The sequence below is a fragment of the Crassostrea angulata genome, chromosome 3 (genome assembly GCF_025612915.1).
Source record: "Crassostrea angulata isolate pt1a10 chromosome 3, ASM2561291v2, whole genome shotgun sequence".
NCBI lineage: Eukaryota > Metazoa > Mollusca > Bivalvia > Ostreida > Ostreidae > Magallana > Magallana angulata.
In genome coordinates, this window is record NC_069113.1 from 32,037,781 (window position 1) to 32,065,153 (window position 27,373).

General features: G+C 31.7%; 1 protein-coding gene across 9 annotated transcripts; it reads left to right on the forward strand.

Moving 5' to 3' along the window:
- Positions 1-1,040: 1,040 nt before the first annotated feature.
- LOC128175119 (GRAM domain-containing protein 2B-like) lies at positions 1,041-27,347 on the forward strand. 9 transcript variants are annotated; one of them, XM_052840530.1, is made up of 14 exons: positions 1,041-1,149; positions 6,581-6,721; positions 13,282-13,331; positions 14,442-14,529; positions 16,409-16,512; positions 18,305-18,400; positions 19,524-19,613; positions 21,014-21,064; positions 21,435-21,822; positions 22,155-22,212; positions 22,419-22,460; positions 23,074-23,184; positions 23,518-23,629; positions 24,096-27,347. In XM_052840530.1, exons 3-14 carry the CDS (start codon positions 13,305-13,307, stop codon positions 24,186-24,188), a joined length of 1,260 nt encoding a protein of 419 aa, XP_052696490.1. In that variant the 5' UTR covers positions 1,041-1,149; positions 6,581-6,721; positions 13,282-13,304; the 3' UTR covers positions 24,189-27,347. The 9 variants fall into 9 exon arrangements, with proteins under 9 accessions (XP_052696490.1, XP_052696497.1, XP_052696498.1 ...); XM_052840537.1 differs by having other exon boundaries at positions 23,536-23,629; XM_052840538.1 differs by having other exon boundaries at positions 23,536-23,623.
- Positions 27,348-27,373: the final 26 nt, after the last annotated feature.

A 27,373-nucleotide genomic window follows, 5' to 3' on the forward strand; every position in this document is an offset into this window, starting at 1 on the left:
CACAACAATGAGGATTCTCATTTAATCATATGTTTATATAAGGCGTGAAATCTACCGCATTTGTCTAGCTGTGTAACCATTCTCAAATTTAGTTAATGGTCTTATAGAAGTTAGTACAAACTTTCCAGATAAAATTCTACACTGCTTTATGTACAAAGTTGCTTGAAAAAAATTTTTACATCGAATTGAACTTTGAATTTTCTACTTTATCTGCAACTCCTTCAGGAAAAAATATCAAAGAAACTGCAACACCCTCTTAAATTTCTGCTTAATTAATTAATTATTACTGTTGATAATCCATGCATTTGAAATTGTATACACGTCACTATAATTAAATAACTAAATTACTTACTAACTTATTTACTTACTTATTGTTATTTAGTTGCGCAGCTAGGCCTAGTGGACAATTTCTAAAATTTCCATTTTTTCTCACTCATAATTCATTACTAAAATGAAAAAAGTTGAATAACGCCGTACTTTATAGTCTTCCGAGACTATGGTATATTGCAGTTGGTATAGTGCACTGATTATCAGTACGATAATAATTTATTGTATGTTCAGTTATTTTTCGATGTGGTCGACGCAAGGTTTATAAAGTACACTGTAATACTAAAAACACACAAATGAAAATCAAAGAAAATATACTGCAGTGGCCAACTTATCTATTGAATTTTTTCAGCATGCATATAAAATTATTTACATGTCAAACATGATGAGCAGGTCATATTTATATATAGAGTGAGAACTATTTAAAATATTCCGTGTGTCGATGGTTGCTTCTGGGATTGTCACAAACACTTTTGAAAACGATTTTCGTTTCCAAAACAAATTGAAATTGATCTAAGTGTCGTTTTCACTCACGTTTTCAAAGACAGTAACGTGGTAGATAATTTTCAATGATAACAAAACAAGTTAATTGATTTGGATTTGAAAAAATTATATTGATGCCGAACATATAGGATTTTAAAAAAAATATATATATATCGATATATATAGATTTGGATCTTGAGAAGACGCAATTATTTTTGAATTACCTCCCTTGATCTTTCGACCAGACACGGACCAATGAAAATCGTTTGATTTCAACATGGAGGACATTCGGTGTTGCGAAAGTTAAACATTTGGTCAAAATGTCATTGTAGCATTCAGGTAAGGGAATTTTTGCATATGAAAATTGAAAATAATAATATGCTATACATTTCTTATTTGTATATTTCGACAGGACATTGTATGTTTCGATTTACTGTCATATTGAAAGTCGGCGTGAAATGTAAACAGCTGACATTTTTCCGCGCACGGTTTAACATGTTTAGCATGCATAAAACACTAGGATATTTTGTATTATTTATGAAATATCAGTGACATGCAAATGTAATTGATTGAAAACCCCTACATATTTTTTGAATTTGCTAGCACCTAAGTCCTGCATCAAATATCATCATTATCATTGAAAATTATCATCTACAATATTCACTATTTTTAAACCCAGGCCCAGGTTGCCCTACCGTCGTTATACAGGTTACAGTATGGTCATGTAACAAAAAACAAACCAAAAAAACCCTAAACTAGATTTAGGAAGAGAATTTTTCACAGCTGTATGCATTTCCTTGATTATTGTTAGTTGATAATGACTGTGTATTTATACTATGTCAGCAGTTTATTTAGATTGGTTACGATGGCATGTATGGTCTGGATGAATGCTTTTATTGATGGGTTGTATGAAAAAGGTCCATATCAAAATACCGAAACATGTACATTGTATCCTTTATATTTTGAATGATTCTGTATCTTTTTCGAGTCCCATTGAAAATTCATGTCTTTAACTGAACATGTAGTTAATACAAATATGATTTTTTTTTCCTTGTGGGATGAATAAGATCATCGTCGGAACCCACGGGTTTTCTATCCGTTACGTTGAAAGCAGTGTAACGGATAGAAAATCCGTGGGTTCCGACGATGGAATAAGATATATTTAAGCAGAAATTAGCTGCGGTACTGCTTTTTTGCAGGGCAAAATGACATACAGTAAAACTCGGTTATAGCAAACACGCTTATAATGAATTGACTCTTACAGCGAAGTGATTTTAATTCCTTGTGACTTAATAACATGTTGTAAACTTGACGTATATAATGAATTGTGTTTATAACGAAATAAAATTGTCCATCCCTGGTGATTTGTTATAAGCGTGTTTTACTGTAGTTTGATGAAATATGAAGTAATATGTCAATAGTTTCTGTTATCTAATTACTTACCAACTTATACTTCAGCAATTTGTATCAATTAGCCCTGTAAGAGTTCAGTACCACAATTATCATGAAGGGGTCTATACCGTCTCTCATAAAAAAATATGTATCACTAATAGGTTCTTTTAAATATCCTCGTTAAAAATTATATTACAGAACTGATACGATAGGTACATGTATCCATGCAGATTACTTTTTAAAAATATTTTTAAATGGTGAAAATGTTTTATTTTCTGCACAATTTCATTAAAACAATAAAGTAGATAAAATGAAATTCTAATAAGCCAAATAATTATTTTGTCATAATGGATCCAGCAAACACAAAAAAAACCTTCAAAATTTATATACTAGACCCTTACTTTAAATCAACATCTGCATAAATCTGTAAAGATTTCCCTTTGATTTAAAAGAGCTTTTGAAATGAACCTTTTAAAATAAAAAAAAAAATAAAAATTAATGTAGTCATTAAACTTAATATGCTACTGATAGTCCCACAACTGGTATTTAATATGGAATTTAGGATTATTTAGCCATTGTTTGTATAGATTGAAAATCTCAATGACAATTTTTTCTGACATATATAAGCATCAATTACGTTCCTATTCTTTATCTTCAATCATGGGTATACATACGGAACATCAAAGTATGGTCATTGCCTTTAATGTGGGTTTTTTAATTTCGGTAAATGGACCCATGTCATATGACCAAGTTCAAATTATAGCTCCATATCGGAATGAATGCCTCAGCTAGCCATTAAAAGAGTTGATTCTATGAATTTAAGATCCTTCAATATTCCTTGCTGCTTCAGTTTTTTGTTTTTAATTGTTTGATATATTGATTTGTTGATATAGTCAAAGTTCAACTTATAATAGGTTAAATTATTGATTACTGGGTTCTCAGCGGGGTATTTTGCAATAAGGTCTTAGGCCTGATCGAGTGTTATTTTCATGTAACATTTAAAACTCTTTTATAAGTCCGCATTTAGAACTGTTATGTAAGCACGTTTATGTAGACCACGGTTCAGTCTTTATAATTAAAGCATGTGTTATAACAAGGGTGAAGGTGAATTTTAAATAGTGTTGAGATATATAGTACATGTATATGATTCTGACAGTATTTATAGCCATTTAAGAATATATTTAAACCAATTTGCAGTAAACTTAAACCTTAATATTTTTTGGAATATAATACAATGTACTGAATTTATATTCTGTATGATTATATGCCAAAAATATTTTTGGACTTTGTCATAATTATAAGGGACTTTGAGGGCTGACAAAAAATATTTTAATGCAGTCTGTACAAAAATTGTTCAGTAATGAGTTATTGATATTATACTGTGTTATGTGCCTGCATTTGACTTGTGCAATGTTCAAGCAAATAAATTTAGTGATAACTTTTTTATCAGTGATATCTTGACAGATGTGCAGGGTTTGCAGATTTTGATCAGTCATCTTCAGTGGTTAATTATTTGTTTTGAAGAGATTTGTAGGGGGAGTTCCTATATCTAGCTAGTACAGCATTATCAGAATTTGTCAATTGATTAATAGCCCATAGTGAGTTCATATTACCTTAATATTTATCATTTTTACAGTACAAATCTAAAGCATGTATAGAATGATAAATACATAATTTTATGAATGCATATCGAAAAATTCAAAACATATCGTGCAGTCAAGTTACAATAACCATAAATACGGGGACATGTGAATATATCTGTTAACATATGGCCAGTTCAGTATGTAGGGAGAGGGTTGCTTTTCATACGCCCAAGATATGGACACTTGTTCCTCTAATTGCACATATTTTACTATATTTATTAATGGGATTTTTTGTGTGTATTTTACTTGAAATAATTCACATAAAGTTCATATTTATATTTGTAAAGAGAATGTTCACAGTTCCAGTATACACTTTCATGACAAAAATGTATCTTTGTTTTGATGCAAGCTTGGGGATTTTTGTGCTGCATGATCGAATCATTAAAACTAGGAAGAGCATGCCCAAAATCTGCAAAATCAATAATGATATTCTGGCATATTGAGGTTTCAACACCAAAGAGGTTTGTTGTATTGCTGTTTAATGCATATAATTATATATACAGTATACAGAACACGCTGGCAGCAGTCATCAATTATATAGAGGCCATAATTAAGCAAACAAAACAATGCATTATTTACCAAAACTCATAAAATTTTACACTGTTAGATGGTAGCTGGTGTTGTGCTATTGAGGAAGAAGGTGATGAAATAGTTTGAGGTTTCTAGTTCACAGATTGATATACAGGTCGCATGAGACATTATGACAAATCATTGTAGTGGAATGGTAGGAGGATACAGAGCAATCATGGGTACCATATAATGGTATTACCTGGTGTTTGTCTGACTTTCAGCAATGGTATAGAATAGGTCATCATTATTAATTAATATATATTTTTAAATTGGATGCAAGCTAGGTTAGGTTTTTGCAAATATTATGTAGTATAGAATATCATAAATATAATGATATATATGTATTTCTGCATTATCGACTCCAGTTCAAATGCCAGTTTATCATTCCGTACTAGTCCTGTATGCATGGGCTTTGATTTACATGCAGTCTTGATAATTATGTATTTTTACATTAATCTCAGTCCAATTACTACGGTAACACGCTTCTCAGAGTAGGAGGAAATTAAGGTTTAAATATGGATTTTTTTTCAAATATTGAAGATTCCTAATTAAACACACGGAATTAACATCCTCATAAACTTGCAAAAAGCACCTTTTGCATATTTCAAATACTGGTTAAATAGCTTTTATTTCTCTTACAGTTGTGCACTTCATGCAATTATTATAAAAGTTTGGCATTTGGAAATTTTAAACTCTTGCAGTTTTATACAAAAGTGTGTAAACGTGGCAATAAGTACTTGAAGGTAAAATAAGGAATCTACAGTATGTTCATGACTGCCTTGTGTCCACTGTAAACGAACTATTTTTTGTGGAACTTTAATTTTCAAATTACCTGAAACACACTGCTTTGTGGCTGCTAATTTTTGCGATCAAGATGCAATAATGTAGCCCTCTCCCAATTTTTTTTTTTTTGGAGGGGGGGGGGGGGGGAGAGGAAAACATCAGATGTAAAAATCGGAGAGGGCTACATTATTGCAGCTAAATATACTGTAGCAAGAGGTATGTGTATTTACTTTTGCGGACTAGTTTGCAGCAAGAAATGTTAGTGGCAAGAAGACTCTCACTACCATCATGAATGAAGATCTTGCACGTTAATAAAAGTTGGTTTACAGTTTTCTGTTTGAAGAAGTACAATCTGGTTATTTTAACTGATGATACAGTAAAACATGGTTATAGTGAACACTCTTATAATGAATTGACGCTTTCAGTGAAGTGATTTTCAATCTCTGTGATTTTATTACATTGTTGTAAATTTGACAGATATAACGACTTACGCTTATAACGAAGCAAAATAGTAATATATCACCATGTGCAGAGTGCAGATGTACATTAATGCTTTACATGCATCAGCTCTAGCAACATTACTTTTTTCCAGATGGAATTCGATTTAACTTTTTGTAAAAGAATTGACGTACAGCTTGGAACATCATTTTTGTCAAGTTTGTTTGCATAGGGTTAAATAACACATTTCTAAATACCCACGTTCCAGTTCTTCACTTCACATTTTACGCAGTGTAATTAAGGTACCAAAGAACCTTTTTGATTTAAATATTGGAAAATCTGTTCACTCGATCCCCCTTGCCCATTGCCTGAACATGTTTTATTTTTCTTTGAGATCCAGAAATGGCTAATGAATTAATTATCCAAAGATAAATTAGGATGTGGAGCAGTTTCTATATTAAGCTGTGAAATGTGTTGACAATTGGCACAGAGTAAGCAATACCAATTCCACCTGGTCAGACCCAAGCTAATTGCCTTTTGCTGAATCGTGTTGCTGGTGATAAATTTCCAGAGAGTGCTTCAGGAATTGATTGATCAAGGATAGTACGTCATACTTTCACATTGTTATATCTTTTTTCTTTGGACTGAAGTTCTTTATATCATATAATACAGGCAAAGAGTCCAAACAAGGTAGCAGCTAATATAGCTATTAAGGCCAAATCTGACATCTCCGGATCGACAGAAGATTTCTTAATTCTTCTTCTTTGGTGAACTCAATTTGACCAGTCGAAGAAGAATAAGAAGTAGAGATGATATTGTTTGTCGATTTCTAGCTATTAAGTAGCAATTAGCCTTCCTGACTAGTCCAGCTCTGGTGGGGTGCTGGATTGTGCCATATATTGACCAGTGTTATTTATAAATCTGTCGTGAATTGTTCCTTGCAGTACACAGCATGCATGGTGAGGGCTGAATGGAGGCTGCGACCCAGCTTGACCCTACCGTTGTAACTGACCAGATTGATTGGAAAAAGCTAGGAAGTGTATCACTATGATGTATATCCAGGGACAACTATAGAGATAGTTCAGGTAAATACAATCACATACAAACTATAGAGATAGTTCAGGTAAATACAATCACGTACCGGCAGTAACTAGAGCCGGTATCTTGGATGTAGGCTATGCCTGTCCACTTCTCAAAAAAGAATGCTGTCTTGTGTTAATGTTCTCTCTCTCTCTCTCTCTCTCTCTCTCTCTCTCTCAATTTTTAGGAAGATACATGAGAGAACCTTTATAACTTGAGCTTTAATAATTATGTCAACAGCCTTTGCACTTAGGAATATTTTCTTTTTGTTAAATTAATCAATTCTATTATATTTTTAGAGATATGGAGGTTTATTAAGCTCAATTCAATAACTCTCATCTGTATAGAGTTATAGATTTATTTGATGCTTTCATGAATGTCTAAGAAAAACTTAATTATGCAACAACAATTTTCATAAAGGAATTGGTACCAGGGTAATTCATAATTTCAAGGTTGGTTAGTATACATTTAACCTTTTAAACGATAGGTATGCCTTTCAGGTGCCTACATGCAGAGAGACTTTTAGACCGTCTCAATTATATATTACTCTGGGATAAATCAGGCTTATATTAAATGGAATGAATGAGATCTACATTGTTAAAGTACATGCATACTTGGGGTGTTCCCAATTTTGAACCCCTCTCTTGCATGTTGGGCTTATATGATGTTTCAAAATACTCAGCATAGATTATGGTTTCCAAAACTGCAAGCAAGGTGAGAATATGTTGATTTTATAAAAAGAGATGATCATTTACAGATTTATTTAACTGCAAATAAAGAGGGCTTTTGCTTTTACCTTCTGTAATTTGAAAGGAATTAAAGTGCAGTATGCCCTTTCATCTGGGCCTAAAACTAATAGGTACTACTAATGACCTTACATGCTATTCCTGTATTACCGAGTCAATTATGGTCAGTGAAGCTTTCAACAGTTCCAACACGTTAACAGTTACAGAGAACATATATCTCGGTCATTATTCATATGATGTGAAAAATGTCTCATATTGATTCATTTCATTGTAATGAACATTTCTTCGGCTAGAAATAAATAAACACATACCGGTACTTTATATGATAAACTGTTACATCTAACCAACTGTTTAATGACAAAAAGATAAACATGCATACGCAATGTTACATCTGTTCCTCGTTTTTTCAACATTTAATGTACATTTATAGTTTCGAATTCCTTGATTGCTAGAATTGTGCAATGCAGCAAATGGTTTTGTTAAATTATACAAACAAAGGCATATTTTTTACTCACTTAATACCCTGCCCTTTTTAAGGTAATTTGCTACCACAGTAGAATTTTTGTTTTATCTAGATCAATATGAATGTTTAGAATACTACTAGTATTTGCTCTGGATTTTTGAAAAGAGGGAATTTATAGATCTTCAGAAATTCATACCACCTTTTGAAGTCTCTCTGTCATTAAATTCATGAGTTGGAAATCATACATAGACCCTAGCTAGCTTTCTCCTAAACATGCTTTTTAAGTCAATGAACAGCAGTGGCTCTCAAATACACATTGGCAAGAGCTTTGTAAGCTTTTTCATCAAGTGCAAACACCCATGTCTGAAGTTTTGCCATGAGTGTATTCAGTGTCAAAAAAACTGGTGGTTAACTCAGGGATCTCAAATGATGTAAACTTACTTTTTACTGAATTTTTCTACAAAAGGAAAGCTAGCATGGAAAGTGACGTGTCTGCAATATGGTAGCCTTGATTAAAAAAAACCACTTGGCAGCATAATTATCAGCATGATCATTTTATTCAAGGGTTCATTTTTTCTTGACATTTTTGAAACTATTAATGAAATCAGCACACTGCATATTGTTGATATATTTTCATTGTGTGTGATACAGTACACTCAACCATATGTTTTCTTTGAATTTTTTTTCTCTTCTAAATATCAAGAGATCTAAAAACATCTCTGTGTCTACCGCTCTTAGTCTTACTTGAAAACATATCCGTTTTCTAGCACTGCTATTAGATATTCTGAGAAAATCATTTTTTTTAAAAACAAAAATGAGAACATGTATATTATATACATATTTTTTTTGAGATCGTATACATACTCTTTATATTGGGAGGAAGATTTATGAAATCATGCATCTCCAGCAAAATTAATTTATAATTTACACGGACATCACTGGGACTTGGTGGCTAGATCAAATTGTCTGTTCAATAGTGCAGACGATATTGAGCGATAGGACATAGATGCCAGCCTATCTAATCCCTGCCTAATTCCTATGATCTTCAACACAGTCTATGTTCTGGTATGTAAAGCTGGAGATGTTCCTTGTGAAGCAAAATGTTGGGACTTATTTTTGATTGTCAGTTCAAAGAAAAAAGGTTTAGAAAGCTAATTCTAAAAGATGAAAGCATTGATTTAAAAAAAAGAGTGCATGTCCAATGTAATGCTAAACTGCTAGTGGAATTTTCAAGTTAAAATATTTATTTGAGGATTTAAGAATGATATTTAAGTGTGTTATTTTTTTAGCGACATGTTGAATAGACTTCCAATTAAAGGGCTGATAACTTGATCTGTATAAGTTGAAAAACACAATGGTTCAAACTACATGTACATTGTACAGTGTATTTGATTTAGCTAAAGTTCTGCATTATTAGTTTTTGGATCAAATTGTCTCTCTGAATATTTTAAAATTTTGAACTAACTGGTACTGGTACCTTTAAAAAAAGTTTATACCAATATGTGTGTATAGATTTATGATATGGTTGATGTATACGCTGGTCATTTATTCAAAGGAGAAATTGGATCCCCTGAACCTATTCATGCTGTGTTATTTGAAATAAGCTAATTCAGATCGACATATAGATCTGAAGCCATTTTAAAATTAGAAACTTGATTGATCTTGAGGTAAATTTGTATAGACTTTTAAATGTGTATTGAAAGTAAAAAAGCTTGAAATGTGCAACTTCTATTGTTTTTAACTTGAATTAAAATTTTAATAGTTTTTAAAGGTAGAAAAGGTTACTTACAATATTAATTAGTTACTTATATTTTTTTCACTATGTCTTTTATTGGTTGAAAATAATGTGGTTTGATTGGAGGATTGAACCTAAGTACAAAGTTGAAGATAACTATTAACATGTTCAAGTACTCGCTCTGATATCACTGTACAACATTCATTCTTTTAAGATTTCTCACCTGAGCAGTATGAAAAAATGTAGTACTGCATGTACCGGTACATAATATCTTGAATGTAGTGCATATATGTATTATATATATCTTGTACGATGTAGTACATATCATCGTGAATGTGCTTCTGGTAAGATAAACATTCAAGCTTGTATCATATCGATATGATAAAAAGGAGCAACCAATATAAACTTCCTTCCTTAAGAGGAAAAAAAATAATATGCTTGCATATGCATATACCTGTTGTGTGCAAATTTACAACTTTTCTTTTGTATACAAAGTTCGTTTTTCAACTGCAGTGTAAACAATAGAATCAGACGAAGAGAGTTTAAATTAAGGTAATAATAAAATGTGAAGTGCATCAATATATGTTTACATGTTTTATGGTTTAATGCAATTTTAGTTTTATAGAGGTAATTTTAATAGAGTTGTATAACCATCTACCGGTAAGATGTACATATATGTATTTCATTGCCAGTAAACAGTGTCCAAATATCTTACTACTAGTTGAAGAAATAAATGCAGTTATTGAAATAATTCAGTGGGGATAAAGGACTGAGGCAGTGCTAGTGTAGAAGTTAGATGTTATAAAGGCTCTTAAAGTTAAACATTTTACCCTTCTATTACCATTTTAATGTATATTCTGCATGCATTCTGTATGTCTGCATAGATTCATCAACCTAGCTACCAATACATGTAAGAAAATGCATATGGACAATGTTATCATAAGAAAATGATCTGAATTTGTATGCAACAGTCGCACAATGGCCACTAGGCTGATGCATTGTTTATATGTAGAGTAAGTTGTAGTAGACAGAATATGTCCACTGCCCAGCAGTCACGTCTTTTTAAATCGTGTCTACAAAAACCTGACATGCATTTTGATATCTTGCTATGAGATATTCGTCAATCCGTATTAGCTTATTGATTTTCCTACATTGTAAAATAAAGCTTTGATGATGCTGTCAGTGTAAATCTCATTGCATACTGCAGACGTTGTAGTAAATAAATGATGACCTGAAGGCCCAAGCACGGACCCTCTGCTTTTCTTTTCACTTATAAGGTCAGAGATTTTGTGTAGATTGCCAAAGACCAATTCGTTCTTCAATTCCGGAATCATGGACGGAGGTGTGATAATGTGGCCATAATGGATGGTACGAGAGACTTGCATGTACCATTGCTTTTACTTGGCAGAGGAAAGAAGAGACTCAATCCTTTATCTGTGATGTAACTTCGATGAATCTCTCATGGCCTGCTGTATTTATAAAGAAGACACAGAAGCCAACAAGTTCAATGTTGTTCATTGAAGTTCTTTATTCATTGAATTCAGGAACTCTGAGTTCATATTTTAAAATAGTATTTCAATGGGATCCGAGCCCCAATAACGAAAGTGACTAGCACGGTGCTTAGGAAGGTATTATGGAATCTGATATATCATTTTGGCCTTTTCACTAGTCCATGTTTTAATGAATGAATTAATGAACCGCAGATCCAGTTGAGAGAAAAAAAAAATGCACAACGTAGGCATGATTTTCAAGAGATTTATACAATAAAATTTCTATTTTTTTATCCTTAAGACGTCGATTTTAATGACATTACAAATTAAATGTTTCAATGTGCTCATTGTTATAATCTATTTTTTTTCTTTAATCTGTATATATATATCAAATGTACCAAGTGCACTCCTGGTATATATATGGGTTGCAAGGAAGAGGTGCTTGAAAAATAGGTTTGGGGAAGGAAGTTATTGTAAATAAATGATTGAAAAGTCATTAACATGTACATTTATGATACATTCTGGGATTTGGTTTTCTTCTGCGAATTTTGTGGGGAAAATATTTCTGAATACATGATACTTTGAAAAGAAAAAAAATATTCTTAAGTGTGCTTACTGGTTATTAAGGAAGTGGAAAATGTTGGTCTCTGTCATTTAAAAAGGCATTGGTTTCCACTTTTTCTTTATTGAAATATAAGGATACAAGTCATTTTTTTTTCAATCAAGATTTTAGAATGACAAATAAACAGGTGTATTGCATAAGCTGGCAATATATAGTCATCTGATCGGTCGTGTGTGATATGAAATCATTTTCTTGCGGAAATTGGATATTGCTACAATGTTGTGAGTATGCATGGTAAGGACTTGAGACTTATGTGGGGTTTTTTTATGGTTGTTTTTGGTAATAAATATATGATGGCAAGAAGGTGTATGTATCAGAAAATGATGTGTATTTACAGATTTAATTCAAGTTGATAGACATTATGGACTCTTGATTTAATTGTTGACAGAGCATGCATAATAATGTATGACTTGATCATTTTTTGTGCTCAAAATGTTGAATAGCATTGTTGGATACCCAAGGGTGATCGCGTCTTTTACTTATCAGGTAGTAATTATAAGTAGTGAGAGTGATAAGTAAAAGACGCTGGGTTATGCTGACGATGGTTGAACAGATTACCGGTACTTAAACTTTCAATGATTTTTTATCATTACAATGTATTGCAAGAGTTCCCTTTACTTTCGTGAATCTTAGTTGAGCTAGACCTTGATCAACCAAGTTTATAAACGCATGATAAAGGTGATAAAAGAGAAGAATCCAATAGGTGGCAATTGAGTGGTCTGCTTGTGCCAAGTGCCTCTGTACATGTTATACAATGTAAATGTAGACATTTCCATGTGTTATCAATTATAGGATTACATGTTGAAAACAATACAAGCAGGTATTTATTTCCTCGATATACTACATGTAGTAATAAGCATATCGCCTCTTACGAACTGATGCAGTAGGTTAGTCAGAATGCAAGTACCGTTACATTTGTACTAAATATTTATGCGCATATATTTTCTTATCTATTAATGTATTTACTGTAATTGCTCCCTTGCAGAAATTTCAATTTTTTGGGTTACAATGTAAAAATTTCAATTCAATCGTTAAAATTGCATGAAGTACGTCCCAAGATATTCATTGGCATTATAAATTTAAAGAAAACCTTTTAAGAAATGACAAGCTGAGAGTTATATGAAGGTCCGCAATTTGCTGAATAATGGATATTAACCTCTGAGCATCAATGGATGAACTGCTGCCCGTGGAGTAAAACATCAATTAATCAATTAATCACATTGAATTTATTACATCTTAAATAGCAAAGCCCAATCAATACATACGCATTCCAATTGCCCTAATGTGCAAATTAGGTTGGGAATTACCAGCTTGTGAATTAATGTTTGAAGGTTTTCTGAACAGGAAGATGCCTCCATAGTGTGATTGATGTTTTTTTGATCTTGAATTTTGATGACCAATTTTGTCATGATGAAAGCCAACTTGATTTTAAGAGAGTCAAAGTATCACAAACTTGACTTGATGTGTTTTTGAAATTCAAATTTAGGTGTTTTTTTTTCCTTCTTTCAGGTTGACTGACACAACAGGTATAAATGAATGCAAAGGATTCCGAGAGCAAGGTGAGAAGGATATACCTTTAAATCTAAGTGATCCATAAATTTACTTCCTCTTTACAGTGTAGCAAAAATTACCCTTGTGAATTATTATATGGAATTTTTTTTTAGTCTTTTGTGCTGAATGGGAAACCCACAGAAATTGCCATATCAGACTATTATATCCATAGGAGGCCTTGAATGTTTCAACCAAGATTATATTACTCAAAGTTTGCACCAATATTGTAATATGGATTTTTTAATCCTGTAAACAAAAAATTGTCTGTCATATAGCTTGAATCGCTTTTTTGTTTTTAGCTTACCTGAACCAAAGAATCAAGTGCTCTTTTCAGATCCCCTGTTGTCCTTCTATCCGTCTGTATGTCGGTCTGTAAACTTTTCACATTATTGACTTTTTCTAGAACCACTGGGCCAAATTTAATCAAACTTTGTACAAAGTGTCCTTATGAAAAGATGTTTCTTAATTGTTAAAATAAAGGACAAAACCCTTTTCTAAAGGGGAGATAACTGCAAAACAGTGAAAATAGGGTGCGTGTCTTAAAAAATCTTTTAAAGAACCACTTGTCCTGGACCAATACTGGGGCCTCAAGAGGGGTTCAAAGTTTAACATAGAAATATAAAGGGAAAATGTTAAAAATCTTCTCAAGAACTACAATGCTTAAAATTGTGAGATTACTATGCAAGCATCCACAAATAAAGCAGATTCTAAATTGTCAAAATCGTGACCCCTGGACCAATGCTAGGGCCCCAAGAGGGGTCCAATGTTTAACATAGAAATATAAAGGGAAATTGATTTAATTAAAATTATACAAGAGCAGTTGTTCAGATGAGCGATGTGGCCTATGGGCCTCTTTTTATTTTTTCAAATACATGTACTGTATTGATAAATATTATATAATCTTGGTTCACATGATGCATAAATGGAAAAATGACTGATTTAATATTCTATGTGGCCTAATGATAGTGCATTTTCTCACACTCCACCCCACACACATCTGAAAGGGTGTAAGGAAGGGGGTGGTGGTTGGATTGTAGGGTATTTCTTGAAGAAACTCCTTCCCCCTTCCACCCCAGAAATGTATACATTATTATACACAATTGTTTGCTTATTTGTAGGACCACTCTCCTTTGCGACGTAAATCAAAATATGACAAATTCCACAAGCTATTTAAAACAGTGCCTGCTGAGGAATACCCCTTAAATGGTAAGATGTGTTGAGAAATTGTAATTTATCATAAATGGCTTCTGAAAAAAAATATTAATAACTCAATATACTTAGAATACTAGTCATCCAATGGATGAATAACAAATTGCTGCAATAGATTTTTTTGTTGTGTTTCAAGGATAGGGGTATCATATACATGTACCTTATTTTATACAGAAAATTGAGCTGCGTGTTTTTGAAAATGAACAAATTTGATATAGGAAACAGCTTTGTTAAGACTACAAGATAAGCTAAAAAATTGGAAGATCTCTGTTTTGTTTACCTTAATCCTTACCTGAGAAAACACAGTTTAAAATCAATTTTTCTCATTTTTACAACATATAAAAAAAAGCTTTATGAAAAAGTGAAACATGATGTACTTTATCAACAAAAGCAGGCAATACAGAGTATAATCATATGATTTATTCCTAAAATGACTGCCTTCTTTTGGCCTGTTGCCAATGTTGAACAAGTTTATGAAGGAAAACTTATTTACATAACAAAGAAAAATAATTATGATTTGCTACTTGAAAAATTTTAATATGCCATATATGCAGATGGTCTTCACATGGTCTTCACATCTGCAACAAATCCTTGCAGTATTAACTCACACATTGTCACAAGATTCATACTATTTTCTGTTTTTATAAGTGTTGTAAATTATTTATTTACCTCTGATCTTGTCTTTTCTGTGAGAATGCCCCATATTTCATGAAATAACCAAAGTTTATAGTTGCCAAAGATGTGCTTCAAACAATCAAGTAAATAATACTGGTATGTTACAGAAAGTCTTTATATGCCTCAGGCTCTGTGAGAATGCCCCATAATACCGGTACATGCAATAACCAAAGTTTATAGTTGCCACAGATGTGCTTCGAACAACAAAGTTTAATTAAAGATACATGTATATGGTAGGTACCTGAGTCCCACACATTCATAAATGACTATGCAACCTAGATTACTATACTAAAATTCTCAGAAAATTTTAAAGTACCAGGTAATTGTAATATCAGAGTTTGTACACAATATGAACAAGGGTGAAGCATCAGCAGCAAGAGAAGGATATTTTTAGAAAACATGCATCAACACACAGTATATTTTGAAACCAGTATTATGACCCAGGAAGAGTTTTAGATAATTTTTCAAAGCAGCTGAGTTTGTTTGTGCTTGTCTATAGTGTATTTAAATTTATACTATAATATTTAAGCATTGCTTTAATTGGTTTGATATGTAAACTAAATGAACACTGCCATGGGTTTCCACAATCACATTAAAAATGATTTTTATACCATGAATTTGATTTTCAAAATGTGTTAGATATTTAAAAAGGCACTTTTGCCTGTACTTGAATTAATTGAGCCAGTCTTTGAATAAAAATGCTCCTTAAAGTAAAAAGTGTGAAAAATTGTACACAAGTTTATGTGTCCTAGAAATTGAATTTAACAAATCTATCAAAAGTGATGTCCACAAATATTAATTTTCATAAAAACAGTGTAATTATAAGTGTTAACCATGTTAACTTATGGGAAAATCAGTTTATGATGTATACATACATGAAATGACGATTACAGTAATCTCTACTTGTACATGGACTCAGAAATATGTAAACTTCAGTTTTGTCATATGAGACATTTTCCCCATTGCATCCCTCATATCTTATATCACTTTCTCAAATGGATACAAGAAAACTTAAAACTCCATGTCGTAATGAAAAATTAAAAGTGCATTATGAAATCCAAAAATTGTTTGGTTCTATAATCTATATAGAATTCTGATTATTTTTTTTTACACCAATAATATGACTATAAGGTACCAATGCTTTTTTGTATATGTATGAGTACATTTATAGTTATAAAATTTACCTTTTTCGACTTTTCAGATTATTCATGTGCCTATATCGGAGATATTCTGTTACATGGGAGCATATACATATCACAGAACTGGATTTGTTTTTATTCTAAAATCCGAGCCAGGGGAAGAAGGGTAAGGAACTCATAGCAATTAGTAGATTCCTTAATTAAACGCGAAGAATTATTATCTGCGTAAAATCGCAAGAACCACATCTTGCGGAGTTAAAAATCTCGCTTTTATTTTTGGGACGGATGAACACTAAATAAAATAATGAGAAAAATTCGATTTCCCCGATTTTATATTATGATATCACGATTGGATGCAAAACATTTGAATAGCGGAATTAAGTACTTGCGTATAATAAGGAATCTACAGTATTAGTTATTAAGCAAACATTTGTGATTCTAGTTTCTATGTTGCTCTTAAATTAACTAAAATGTCCAAGACTGTATCATTTTTCAACAGGACATGACCATCATGGTCAATGTTCATTCATGGTATCCATGCAAAACCAACAAATTATCCTTTGAAACACATTCTTTACTACTAAAAGATTTTTTTTTCTAGAAATTATACAAGAAATTTCAAGAAAGAGTTCTTTAAATGATATCATTTCTTGCCATAGTAGTGCAAACTGCAAATAAAAATTGTTAAATTTTCCTCTCTGTACAGAATGATTTCTATAATGTAAGTGTTAAATTCTAGGCTCTATCATTGAATGGGATTTCCTGTTCTTTTGCATCCATGTTTTAATAGCTTTCTGTGAATTATAAAATTTGTCAGCAATATTTCCGTTTAATGTTTTAATTAAATATTTCTCCATTAAATCAAAATTTTCAAAATCTCTCTTTGTTGTTTCAGACAATCATTGCATACCTCTGTTTTTCTGTGCATTTCATGTCTCTTTTTTTCCCCCTAGTGCTAATGGTATAATTACATACCAAGTAGAATAAACTGGATTTGAGTGGAATTCACGTTATACACAATTGCATTACGTCATCATTTACATAATTTGGAATTAATGGTACTCGAAATAGATTAATTGTGTAGTGTCATGCAAAAATGTCGTGCTAAGAGTGCATCCTGAAAATTGGTGTGCTAGTGTTATACATAAAGTTTCCACAGAAATCAATGGAAACAGACAATGGGAATTTTCTCTACTAGTTTTTGGAACTGGTTATTTAATAATATGTCTGCTTCATATTTGGAGCATTCCAGCTAATTAGTAATATAATCTTTAGAGCGTTATGTATATACGAAATAGAATGGAGATCCTTTCATGTGAAAGTTAATCAATTATTGAAGGTATTATGTCATTGCAATTAAATGCATGTATAATTAAATGTACATGTATGTGTGTCTTTTATTAAAGGATCGAAGCCTGGTACTGTCAATTCTGTGATGTTCATGAATAAGTAACAAACATCATTTGTGTTTAAGAAGTGTTTATTATAATTTCTCTTTGAAAAATTTCTTCATAGGATAGAATTTATTTTCATTCTTTTCAAGAGGGATTTTTATTAGAAAAATTTAAATGAAAAATCATAGATTGCATCAGTTCATGTACCCACTGTCTTGTTGTTATAACTTTATATAAATTTAAATTATAAGTACACTGCATGCGCAGATCTAGAGGGGAAGTCAGGGCAGTCCATACCTCCGTGCAAATTAAAATTTCTTTAAATTTACATTTATATTAAAATTACCAAAAATATGCCTCAGGCCCCCACTGAAACTCTCAAATAACCATCAGACACCCCTCCCTTTCCCCTCAGAAAATTTTTCTTGATCCGTGCATGCACTGCACCAGTTCTCATTCTTTCTTGCTCACAGCTTTAGACCTGTTATTTGATATATTGCAATAATTCACACTTGTTTAAAGATTGCATCGATTAATTCGCCTTGGTTTTTCTCTCGTTCACAGCTTCAGATTCCACTGGAGAAGGTGATCAGTATTACGCGCGAGAAGACAGCATTAGTGTTTCCAAATGCCATAGGTGTTCAGACTGCTGAGGAAAAGGTAACAAAAGAGGCTTAAAATGGCTGGATGGTCATGTAGCCATTTTTAGATCATATTTATCTCATTGATATGAAGAGCTCTGTTAAAGGAATGAAAAAAAATATTCAAATTTTAAAGTTTTAATTTCAAAAAAAAAATTAAAATAATAGTTTATGGCAAAAATATCATACTGTAGATTCCTTATTTTACGCGCCGAGTACTTAATTCCGTGATCCCTGTGTTTTGTATCAAAACACGAAAATATAAAATTGCGAAAGCGGAACTTTTATCCTAATTTCTTATAATGCTCAACTCTCAGAAAATAAAAGCGAGATTTTAAAATCTGCGAGGAGTGCTTCTCGCAATTTAACGCGGATATTAATTCCTTGCGTTTATTTAGGAATTTACAGTATTAAAATTTTGTAGGTAGATCTGATGGGTAACTTGTTGATGGTCCATCCTCCTTTACAAATTCCCGGGATTCAAAGATTACAAAGCCATTTCTTAATTAAATAAAACGTTATATTGCATAGTTGTAGTTTATATTTAAAACGTAAAAAAGACAAAGTCATGGTTGGAAATGGATTAAATATTAGATTACACATCAAGATTATTTTTTTCACCTTTAGCAGGAACGTATATATATAGTACATGTACAGGTACGTGCCTGACCTTAGTCTTGATGTGTACGTGTACTGATACAATATAGACCTGTATGCTTGCATAGAAGTACTTCACACATTTATCAGTCACAGGTACTTTTTTTAGGTGACTTATTAACATAATAGAAAATGTGATACATGAACATTGTGCATAGTTTTGAAGTAAATAGAAATTTTGCACAAATACTTAACAACTTTTCCAGGTAACTCATTCTGGATGAAACATTTAAAGAGATTAATATATGTGACATATAATATCTGGCACTTATTTGTGTTAAACAAGTTAATGGCTTTAGCACTGGTCAGAGAAAAGCAATCTGTATAAATGTGTGAATAAACAATGATATTAGTACTGCGTCAACCCGCTGTTGCGTTATTATTGAGCCATACATTACACTTGTTATTTATATTCACAGAGTCGGTCTGTGTTAAATTGTTTCTTCTAATGTATTTTTATTGTTTTTTTTGTTAATGTTTTTCAGTACACCTTTGGGTCTTTTCTGATGCGAGATAATGCGTACAAGTTTATTAATACTGTGTGGAAGAAGTCGCAGACTATTAAAACCATACAGGTAACTTAGTGTACCCGGAATGACTATCAATTAACGTTCAATGTAGGAATATGTTGATTGTCATAGTGATACAGCATTATTTTGTTTTCCTGAATGATCTTTGTAAATTGTGTGCTATTAGTAGAAAAATACAGATGTTGTGATGTTGTAAATGTTTTGTCGATATATACTGTGGTTTCATTAATTTTCCTGGGTATCAATTTTCATGGATTTTCTGAAAACCACAGTTTTAAGGATACATAATTACGTGGCCAATGATCCTATGAATACCAATTGTTAGTTGAAATTGAACTTCAATGAATATTTAATTTAGAGGATCAATTTAACAATGAAATCCACAAAAATTGGTATTCAACGAATATTGATGAAACCACAGTAGTAATGTATAATAAGACACCCCCCTTCAAAAAAAAAAAAAAAAAAAACTTAATAAAAAGAAGGGTTAGACAATAGATGTATATTCGTGCGGTACTTATACATGTACTAAAAAGATGTCTCAAATGTAAATAGTCAAGGATGTGATTTGGGGAACATTTCATACAAATTATTTGTATCTTTGTTGTTCCTTGAAGTATGTGTGCTAGTATAGATAAATCCAAAAGATATGTAGATCATAATATCCGACATCCCTTTCCTGGTCATATGACTCGGAGTCAAGAATACAAAATCAATAAGGAATTATAAGATTCAAAATTATTTTTTCATTTATGAACATGTATGTGCAGGCCAGTAATTTGGGTGTAGCAATTAACGCAGTTTTATTATTTCCTAAATTAATTACCAGACTGAGTATTGAAATATTAAATAAATCAACTTTTTTAACAAGCAAGTTGTAGGTGATATGTGTGGGTCTAGGTTATAAACACAAGAAGTTAAATATCATTATTTCAAATTCTAGTATAATATATTGTAGTCTCAATTTACTTGTTATTAGAATATTTTGATATTCGACTACAACAGGTCATAATATGTAACATGTTTTCTAAACATTTGCATCAGTTCATGTTTTCATGTTTCATGAATAGTACTGTTGTACTTTCGTTATCTCGAACACCGATATACAATGGATTTGTAAGTCCCAACCACTTATACTCTAAGTGTTTTACCCTTGATATCTCAAATATCCGGTAGTTGGATATCTCGAAGTTTTTAATCAGTCCCATCTAGGTAGAGATAACGAGGTTTGACTGTACATGATTTAAATTGATGAAATCTAATTTGCTGTAATATAGAGGCTTGCATGTTAGAATTCATTGTGCAAAGTAGAAATGAGAAGGCAAATTTGTCTTTGCTTTGATATTTTGCTTTTGAGTTGATATTAAATGCCAATTATTATTTTTTTTATTTGATTTGCTGGGTTTGCTGTATATATGGTGTCGTTATTTTGATTTTCCTTCCAGAATGATCACAAGTTTGATTTATTGAAAGAAAAAACAGTCTTGAATAAATCTGTAAGTACCAGGTAGAGTGGATCAGTAGATGAAAATTTAATGGAGTTTTATTTTAAGTATTGATTTGGGTTTTTTTTTTTACAATGCTCGAAATGGATATGATAATACCTGTACCAGTGACAAAAGAAATATTTTTTTTAATTTGCTTAATCTAAATAATTTATAATGTATTTGAATGAATTTAAAAAACATCTTGCTGATGGATGAAACTTTCAAAAGCTGTAATATGCTTCTCAGACTAATATTTGTTGATAGGAGAATATGATAGGTATTTTAAAATTTCATTGAGTTGGAGGATTCACTTGCATAGAGTCAATATTGATTAAAATTAAAATATAGTAATGTTTGGTTATTGTTAATGAATCTACAGGTGTCAGCCCCTGCATTCTCAAATGGGACATTAGAAAGTGACAATCAATTCCACGAGGAGGCGGTCGAAGAAGAAGATGAAGAGGAAGAGGAGGAGGAGCAAGAAGAGGCGTGTCTCAGGAAAGAAAACGCCCAGGAGCGGGTCAACTGTGATAGTGATAGAGAAACCTTACAAAACACCTCAAGCTTCAATCAAAACAACAATTTAATCACGTCCGATTCGTCGGACGTGGGACCGTGCAATCTGTGTGACAATTCAAACGGTGAGAAACAGGACACTGCAAAGTTGTGTGAAAATGGCAAACCCCCTACCTCATCAGTCCGAAAAGACCCTGCTGCAGGGAAGGGACCAATGATTCGTGCTGTTAACATTCCTTATATCTTTGAATGTGAGTGTTAACTCTTATATATTTCCATAACATGTCTTATTTGCATTCAAAACAGTTTTGAAATTTTGAAAATAATTAAATCGCTGCATGCATGGATAAACATAATGGAATATTACATGCTTGTGTGGTTTTTATGGTATAAATGGGATTTAATAGACTGACACTTGTATACAACAAGTTCAACAGATGATTTTGCCAAGCATAGGATGGAAATTTATCAGGATGCATGGAAGGGAAAGATATATTTACATGCACATTTATGATTTTAATGTACTCATGCAGCTTTAATTTAAGGAAGTCAAATGATAATTTTCCTTTATCCATGTTCTCAGGTTTTGAAGTTCAGAAAATGATAGCTGCTTTTTCAGAATTAAGTTCAAAGTTCCAAAAGTAAGTCAAGATTTTGTTTGTTTTTCTATTAGTTATATAAATCAGCAATTTTATTGAGTGTATGATTTACATTGAAGTTGAAATGCTGTAGAATTTCAGCTTATGTTTTTTGACATTTTTTAACTGTCATGTAAGAGTCCTACATCTATGTTACTGTTTAATTAAATATGCATTATTTAAACTGATTATGCATCTTTTTATTTCAGGATACCAAGGACCAATTTGTTGTTAGCTGTTTGTTCTGTTATGTAAGTAATATTATAGTGTCAAGAAAATTGTACTGTTAAATATATTGCTTTTCACCTCTCTTAGTAAAAGAGGAGGCATATTGTACGTATTGCATCTGTACGTTGGTTGCTGAGTTGGTCGTTCAGTTGACTATAGGTACTATTTGACCAATATCTTAAGAACCCTTCATTGGACAGACAATTAACAAGAATTAAGAATTGGTGCACAGATACATCAAAATAATTAGATGACCCTATTGATTTTGAGGTCAAAGGGTCAAGGGTTAAGATTTTATCTACTTTTGACAAAAGAAGATAATTATCATCTGACAGTTCAATAATTTGAGAACCATTTGTTTGACAATATCAAACTTGGTTCACATATGTTTTCATTTATATGATCCTTACTGATTTTCAAGTCATTAGTTCAAAGGTCAAAGGAAGGTCAATTTACTCTAAGCATACGAAGATATTTTCCACTATACATTAAAAACTTTTTGTTTGACCACTTTGTACCTTGTGATATACCAGTAGTTGACCTTTTTCAGTATTGCTACATTTGGTTGGGGATATCTTTTTTTTTTAAATTCATCTTGTTTAAAATCCTACCATACTTTTAACTTTGGAATTGCAGGATCTTGTTTTTGATGCTTTCTGCTGTTGCTCTTACGTACAAGATTTTGGTGCTTCAAGCAAGAATTGATGGCAAGGAATTCTGGACCCCAATGGCAAAACAGAGCTGGAGGTATGTTTTTCCCTGTAATTGGTATATTGGAGTTAATATTGTTTATAGTCCGCCTTCATGTCCTAATTATTTATCCATGTAACATTTAAATTATCAAGGATATTCACACTGCATACTTTGTGACATCAAATGTTAATGGTCAACAACTGAACAATTTCAAGGTTATTTATAGAATTCAAAATTGAAATTAGTAATCATGGTTAATTGGTAACTTAAATTTTTATATTGACATTTGTGAACAACAAATATGTCTTTTTTCTGAAGTTGTTTTGCATATATAGGTCATTGTAGAAAATATTATTTTATTTAAAAAAAAAATGCATATTTTTTAAGGAACAACATGTATTCTAGTTTCTATGATCTGGAGGCCAGCTCACACGTGGCCACGATACGACAGCTTCATCAAGTCCTGGAGGCCAATCTCCATGTGTTAGAGGAGGTCTGTGTAAGAATAACAATAGCAAAAGATAATTTGGACCAAATAATAAATAATCTTAAGTTTTTCAGGCCAAAAATTTCAAAATTTAATGCAAACAGATTTGAGAAGTGTGAATGACTCTATTTTCCATTTTTCAATTATTGAAATGTTGAGTTATTCCCCTTTTTCAATAGGGCAATAAAATTTATTGATATGGCAGTTATTAACCTGATGGGGAAATGCCTGAGAAAAATAATCATGAAAATTGTTTTTGAATCCCAACATTGTCAATTAAATATGAATCATTATAACAAGTGTTAAAAAAAATGAAATGCCTCATTATAAATTTTGTCCTAGAAAGAATTAGGATTCTGGTTGTCCATCAATCCACTGTGTGTTCCATTTTTGTAATGTTAGGAAGAAAACAAGATATGCTTAATGAATTAGATTAGCATTATAGATTTCATTAATGTACAATTTCTATAAATTTTAGATGGGTATGAATCTGAAATCCTTGCAAGCAACCACAGGAAAACAATTCAGCTGTCCAACCAAAGAAGAGGATTGCAAAAACAGCAAATTGTGATAATGTATTTTGTGTATGCATGCATAATTAAAACACACCTGCTTTTGGCATATTCAACAAAGACGGTTGAGTGAATGCAACAGCTCAGTAGCTGATTGACAGCAAAGGGAAATTTGGGAGAAGTTTCTCTCTCAAAGTTAAAACAATCTGTAGAAATTAACACCACAGTTTTTGAATGGTCTTTGAATGTTCTATGCATTTTATGAAACACCGATGCTTAGGACTGTACATGTGATGTGCTATGTATTTATTTTACATCAATGGAAAAATCTACTTACTTAATTAGCAGGTTTGATGTATCCGTGATGTTGAAGTGTTATATTGACCTTTTTGGCCAACAAGTCTGTGATAATTTATTTTTTTATCAACACAAAAAGGATCACCTGCCATTTTGAATTTGTTTTGATGTGTGCAATTTGATTTTTTATCTGAATGGAAAACTTTTCTTATACTGTTTCTTTGACATGTTGTTCATCGATACCTATTCGATCAACCATACCGTTCATTGTGTATTATTTAAGACTTCTTCATTTTGAATTTTCAGCTTAGCTGTTCCAAATTGTTTTATAAACGTCATTTTTGCGTAATGTGTTATTGTAAAATAAAACTAAACCCAGGAACTGAAAACCAAAGAAAACCATTCCATGCTGTCCAAAAAAAAAAAAGAAATCATTTTCTGAAAGAAATCATTTACAGAAAATCAATTTCTGTAATAAACCAGTTTGTAATGTTGCGTAATTGAGTGGGCCGGTGTGTATTTTTATTTTAGAAAAAATTTCAGTGACTGCTAAGTACATTGTCTTTTGACATCAAATTAAAGTTTTGCTTAAACGAAACTAAAACTGAATAGGAATTAAATGGAAAATTGAATGGAATGAGGCAGATGTTTTTCTAATACATGTACATGTACCAATTAAGTAATATTTAAATGTAGTTTCATGTTAAGAGTGAATTTTCTTGGGAAAAAATTATTTAAACTTTAATTTCTTAGGTACAGCAGCATTAGGCTGAATGCTTCCACATTGAACAATTTTATTGGTATTAAAAAAGGCTATTGAATAACATGTACAATGTAAGAAGAAGAAAGATAACTCATGCAAAAAAATTATTTTTGAAATTTTTACAGTGAAACATCTTAAAACCTGACTGTTTCGGATATTTACATTACGCCTGTCATGTCCAAACCAGTAATAGGGGGAATCCATAATGTTTGAGCTGGGAATTACTTTTACTAATCATTGTATACTAAGTTTGAGTGCCATAAACTAACAAAAGCGAGCTAAATGTGATCTATAAAATTTAAGATTTTATTGCATGTAGCTATTTTCTTATTTGAGAATTAAATTCAATGTACCTGTAAATGAATATTATAAAGATAATTTCCCATGCCCAAGATATCATGGTGTTTAAGAAAATCAGGGTGGGGGTACAGAGGATTTGCAACATACCGGTACATGTCTTGTACAGGTATTTAATCTATAAATGAAATGGTCAAGGTTTTCAAATACATGCATGTTTATTAACATATATTGATACATTAACATTTGTTTCTTTAACAATGTTTTCATAGTACAATACCGGTATTCTCTGCAGTATCTTTCTTTTTTTTTCTTTTTTTATCTGGAGAAATGTCTGTAGATACGAATATTCATTGTTGTTTTTTTTTTAAGTTTACTTGAGCATCCGTATGATGATGTAGTGCCAAGAAAAGTGCTGTATATATATTTTTTTTCTTTTCTGTTTAATTCCTGGCAGGTGTGTAAAATTCTGTGATACCTCCGAAATGTAAAAAAATTTCAAATTTGTCTTTTATTACCCATAAATTGCATTAATGGTTAGCAAAAGAATCTGCTTTTATGTATCAAAAATTAAGAATAATGTAAATTATAAATGGTTGAGAGAAAGAGAGAGAGAGAGAGAGAGAGGAGAGCACGTACAATCTCAATGTTGTCACTCAATCTATGATGCATGCTTTCAGTTAAGATTCTTATTAATGTTATTGATACAAATGATGCCAAATTACAGTCCATGTCAAGTTCGTTTCCTTATAGGAACATGATATTAACATGTCACAAACCACGACACTTTTATCTACGATTTATTTTTTTTAAACTATCTTGTACATTTATTCATGACTGCATGTAAAGAACACCCCCCCCCCCCAACCACCCATTCCCTCATCCCCCACACACATCATCCATCTCAATGTGACAGCTTAAATGTGAATTATGCAATATTGTTCAACCAGACAATCAGCTATTTTATTTTGCTGTCTTTTTTATTCATATCTGCAATTATACTACTAAATTTTTTGGTCAGAAATGTAGAATAGGAAAAATCGCATCAATTTCATTCGTTACTGAATCCTGTGGGGAAAAAGACTTTCTGAATTGCAGAAATTAATGGGAAGATTTTGAAATTACCTGGTACCTTTAATTTTATTTATCATTTTGCATGTACTTTCAAAATCAGGAAGAAAAATAAAATGTTTTCAGGTGGTGGCGTTTTAACACTTGTAATCGGATTTTGACTAACATGTGTTGGCCTATTGGGTATCTGGTTTTTTTTCCTCACTCTCTCCCCTCCTTCCCCCTTTTTTAAACAATTTTTTAATCTCTTTTGAATTTGTTTTTGATTGATATTTTGGACATGCATATATACAGTATCCATTTCATTCCCATTTTCTCATTCCAGACATTCTCTAGGGCAAATGATTCTGCGTTTTTGGCAGTGATATCAATCAGTGAATTTACTGTGATCTTCTAGCTGTACTATCATAAAAGTTGTTTTGCTTGTTTATATGGTCTTGTGCTAGTATGTTTGTCTATAGAACTTAAGATATTAAATAGTTCCTTTATGAAATATAATTGAGCCCTTTTAAAACTCTGATGTAACTTCTTCTAAAAAAATCTTTTCCCAGGCTGTTGATGATTTTAGTGAAAGAATAAATTTAATTCACCTAATTAAGCACTGTTGAAATCATTTGCTTGTGGAAGCTAGTACATTGGTTGTTGATATCATTTGTACACATCGGTACACATAGTTTCCTAAACTTTCGAATACTGTAAATGTATTACATTTGGCTGTGTATTTTATTTAGCGTTTTTGGTGGAATGTGACATCCGCTAAATCAAGTACATCTCTAAATGCCATGCATATATATATGTATAAGAATAGTCACATTT

Coding starts and splice junctions, on each gene's coding strand:
- LOC128175119 (XM_052840530.1), top strand. CDS start 13,305: ATGAATGCAAAGGATTCCGAGAGCAAG. Junction 22,213..22,418: donor TTAAGTTCAAAGTTCCAAAA/GTAAGTCAAGAT, acceptor TTTTTATTTCAG/GATACCAAGGACCAATTTGT. Junction 23,630..24,095: donor ATGTGTTAGAGGAGGTCTGT/GTAAGAATAACA, acceptor TATAAATTTTAG/ATGGGTATGAATCTGAAATC.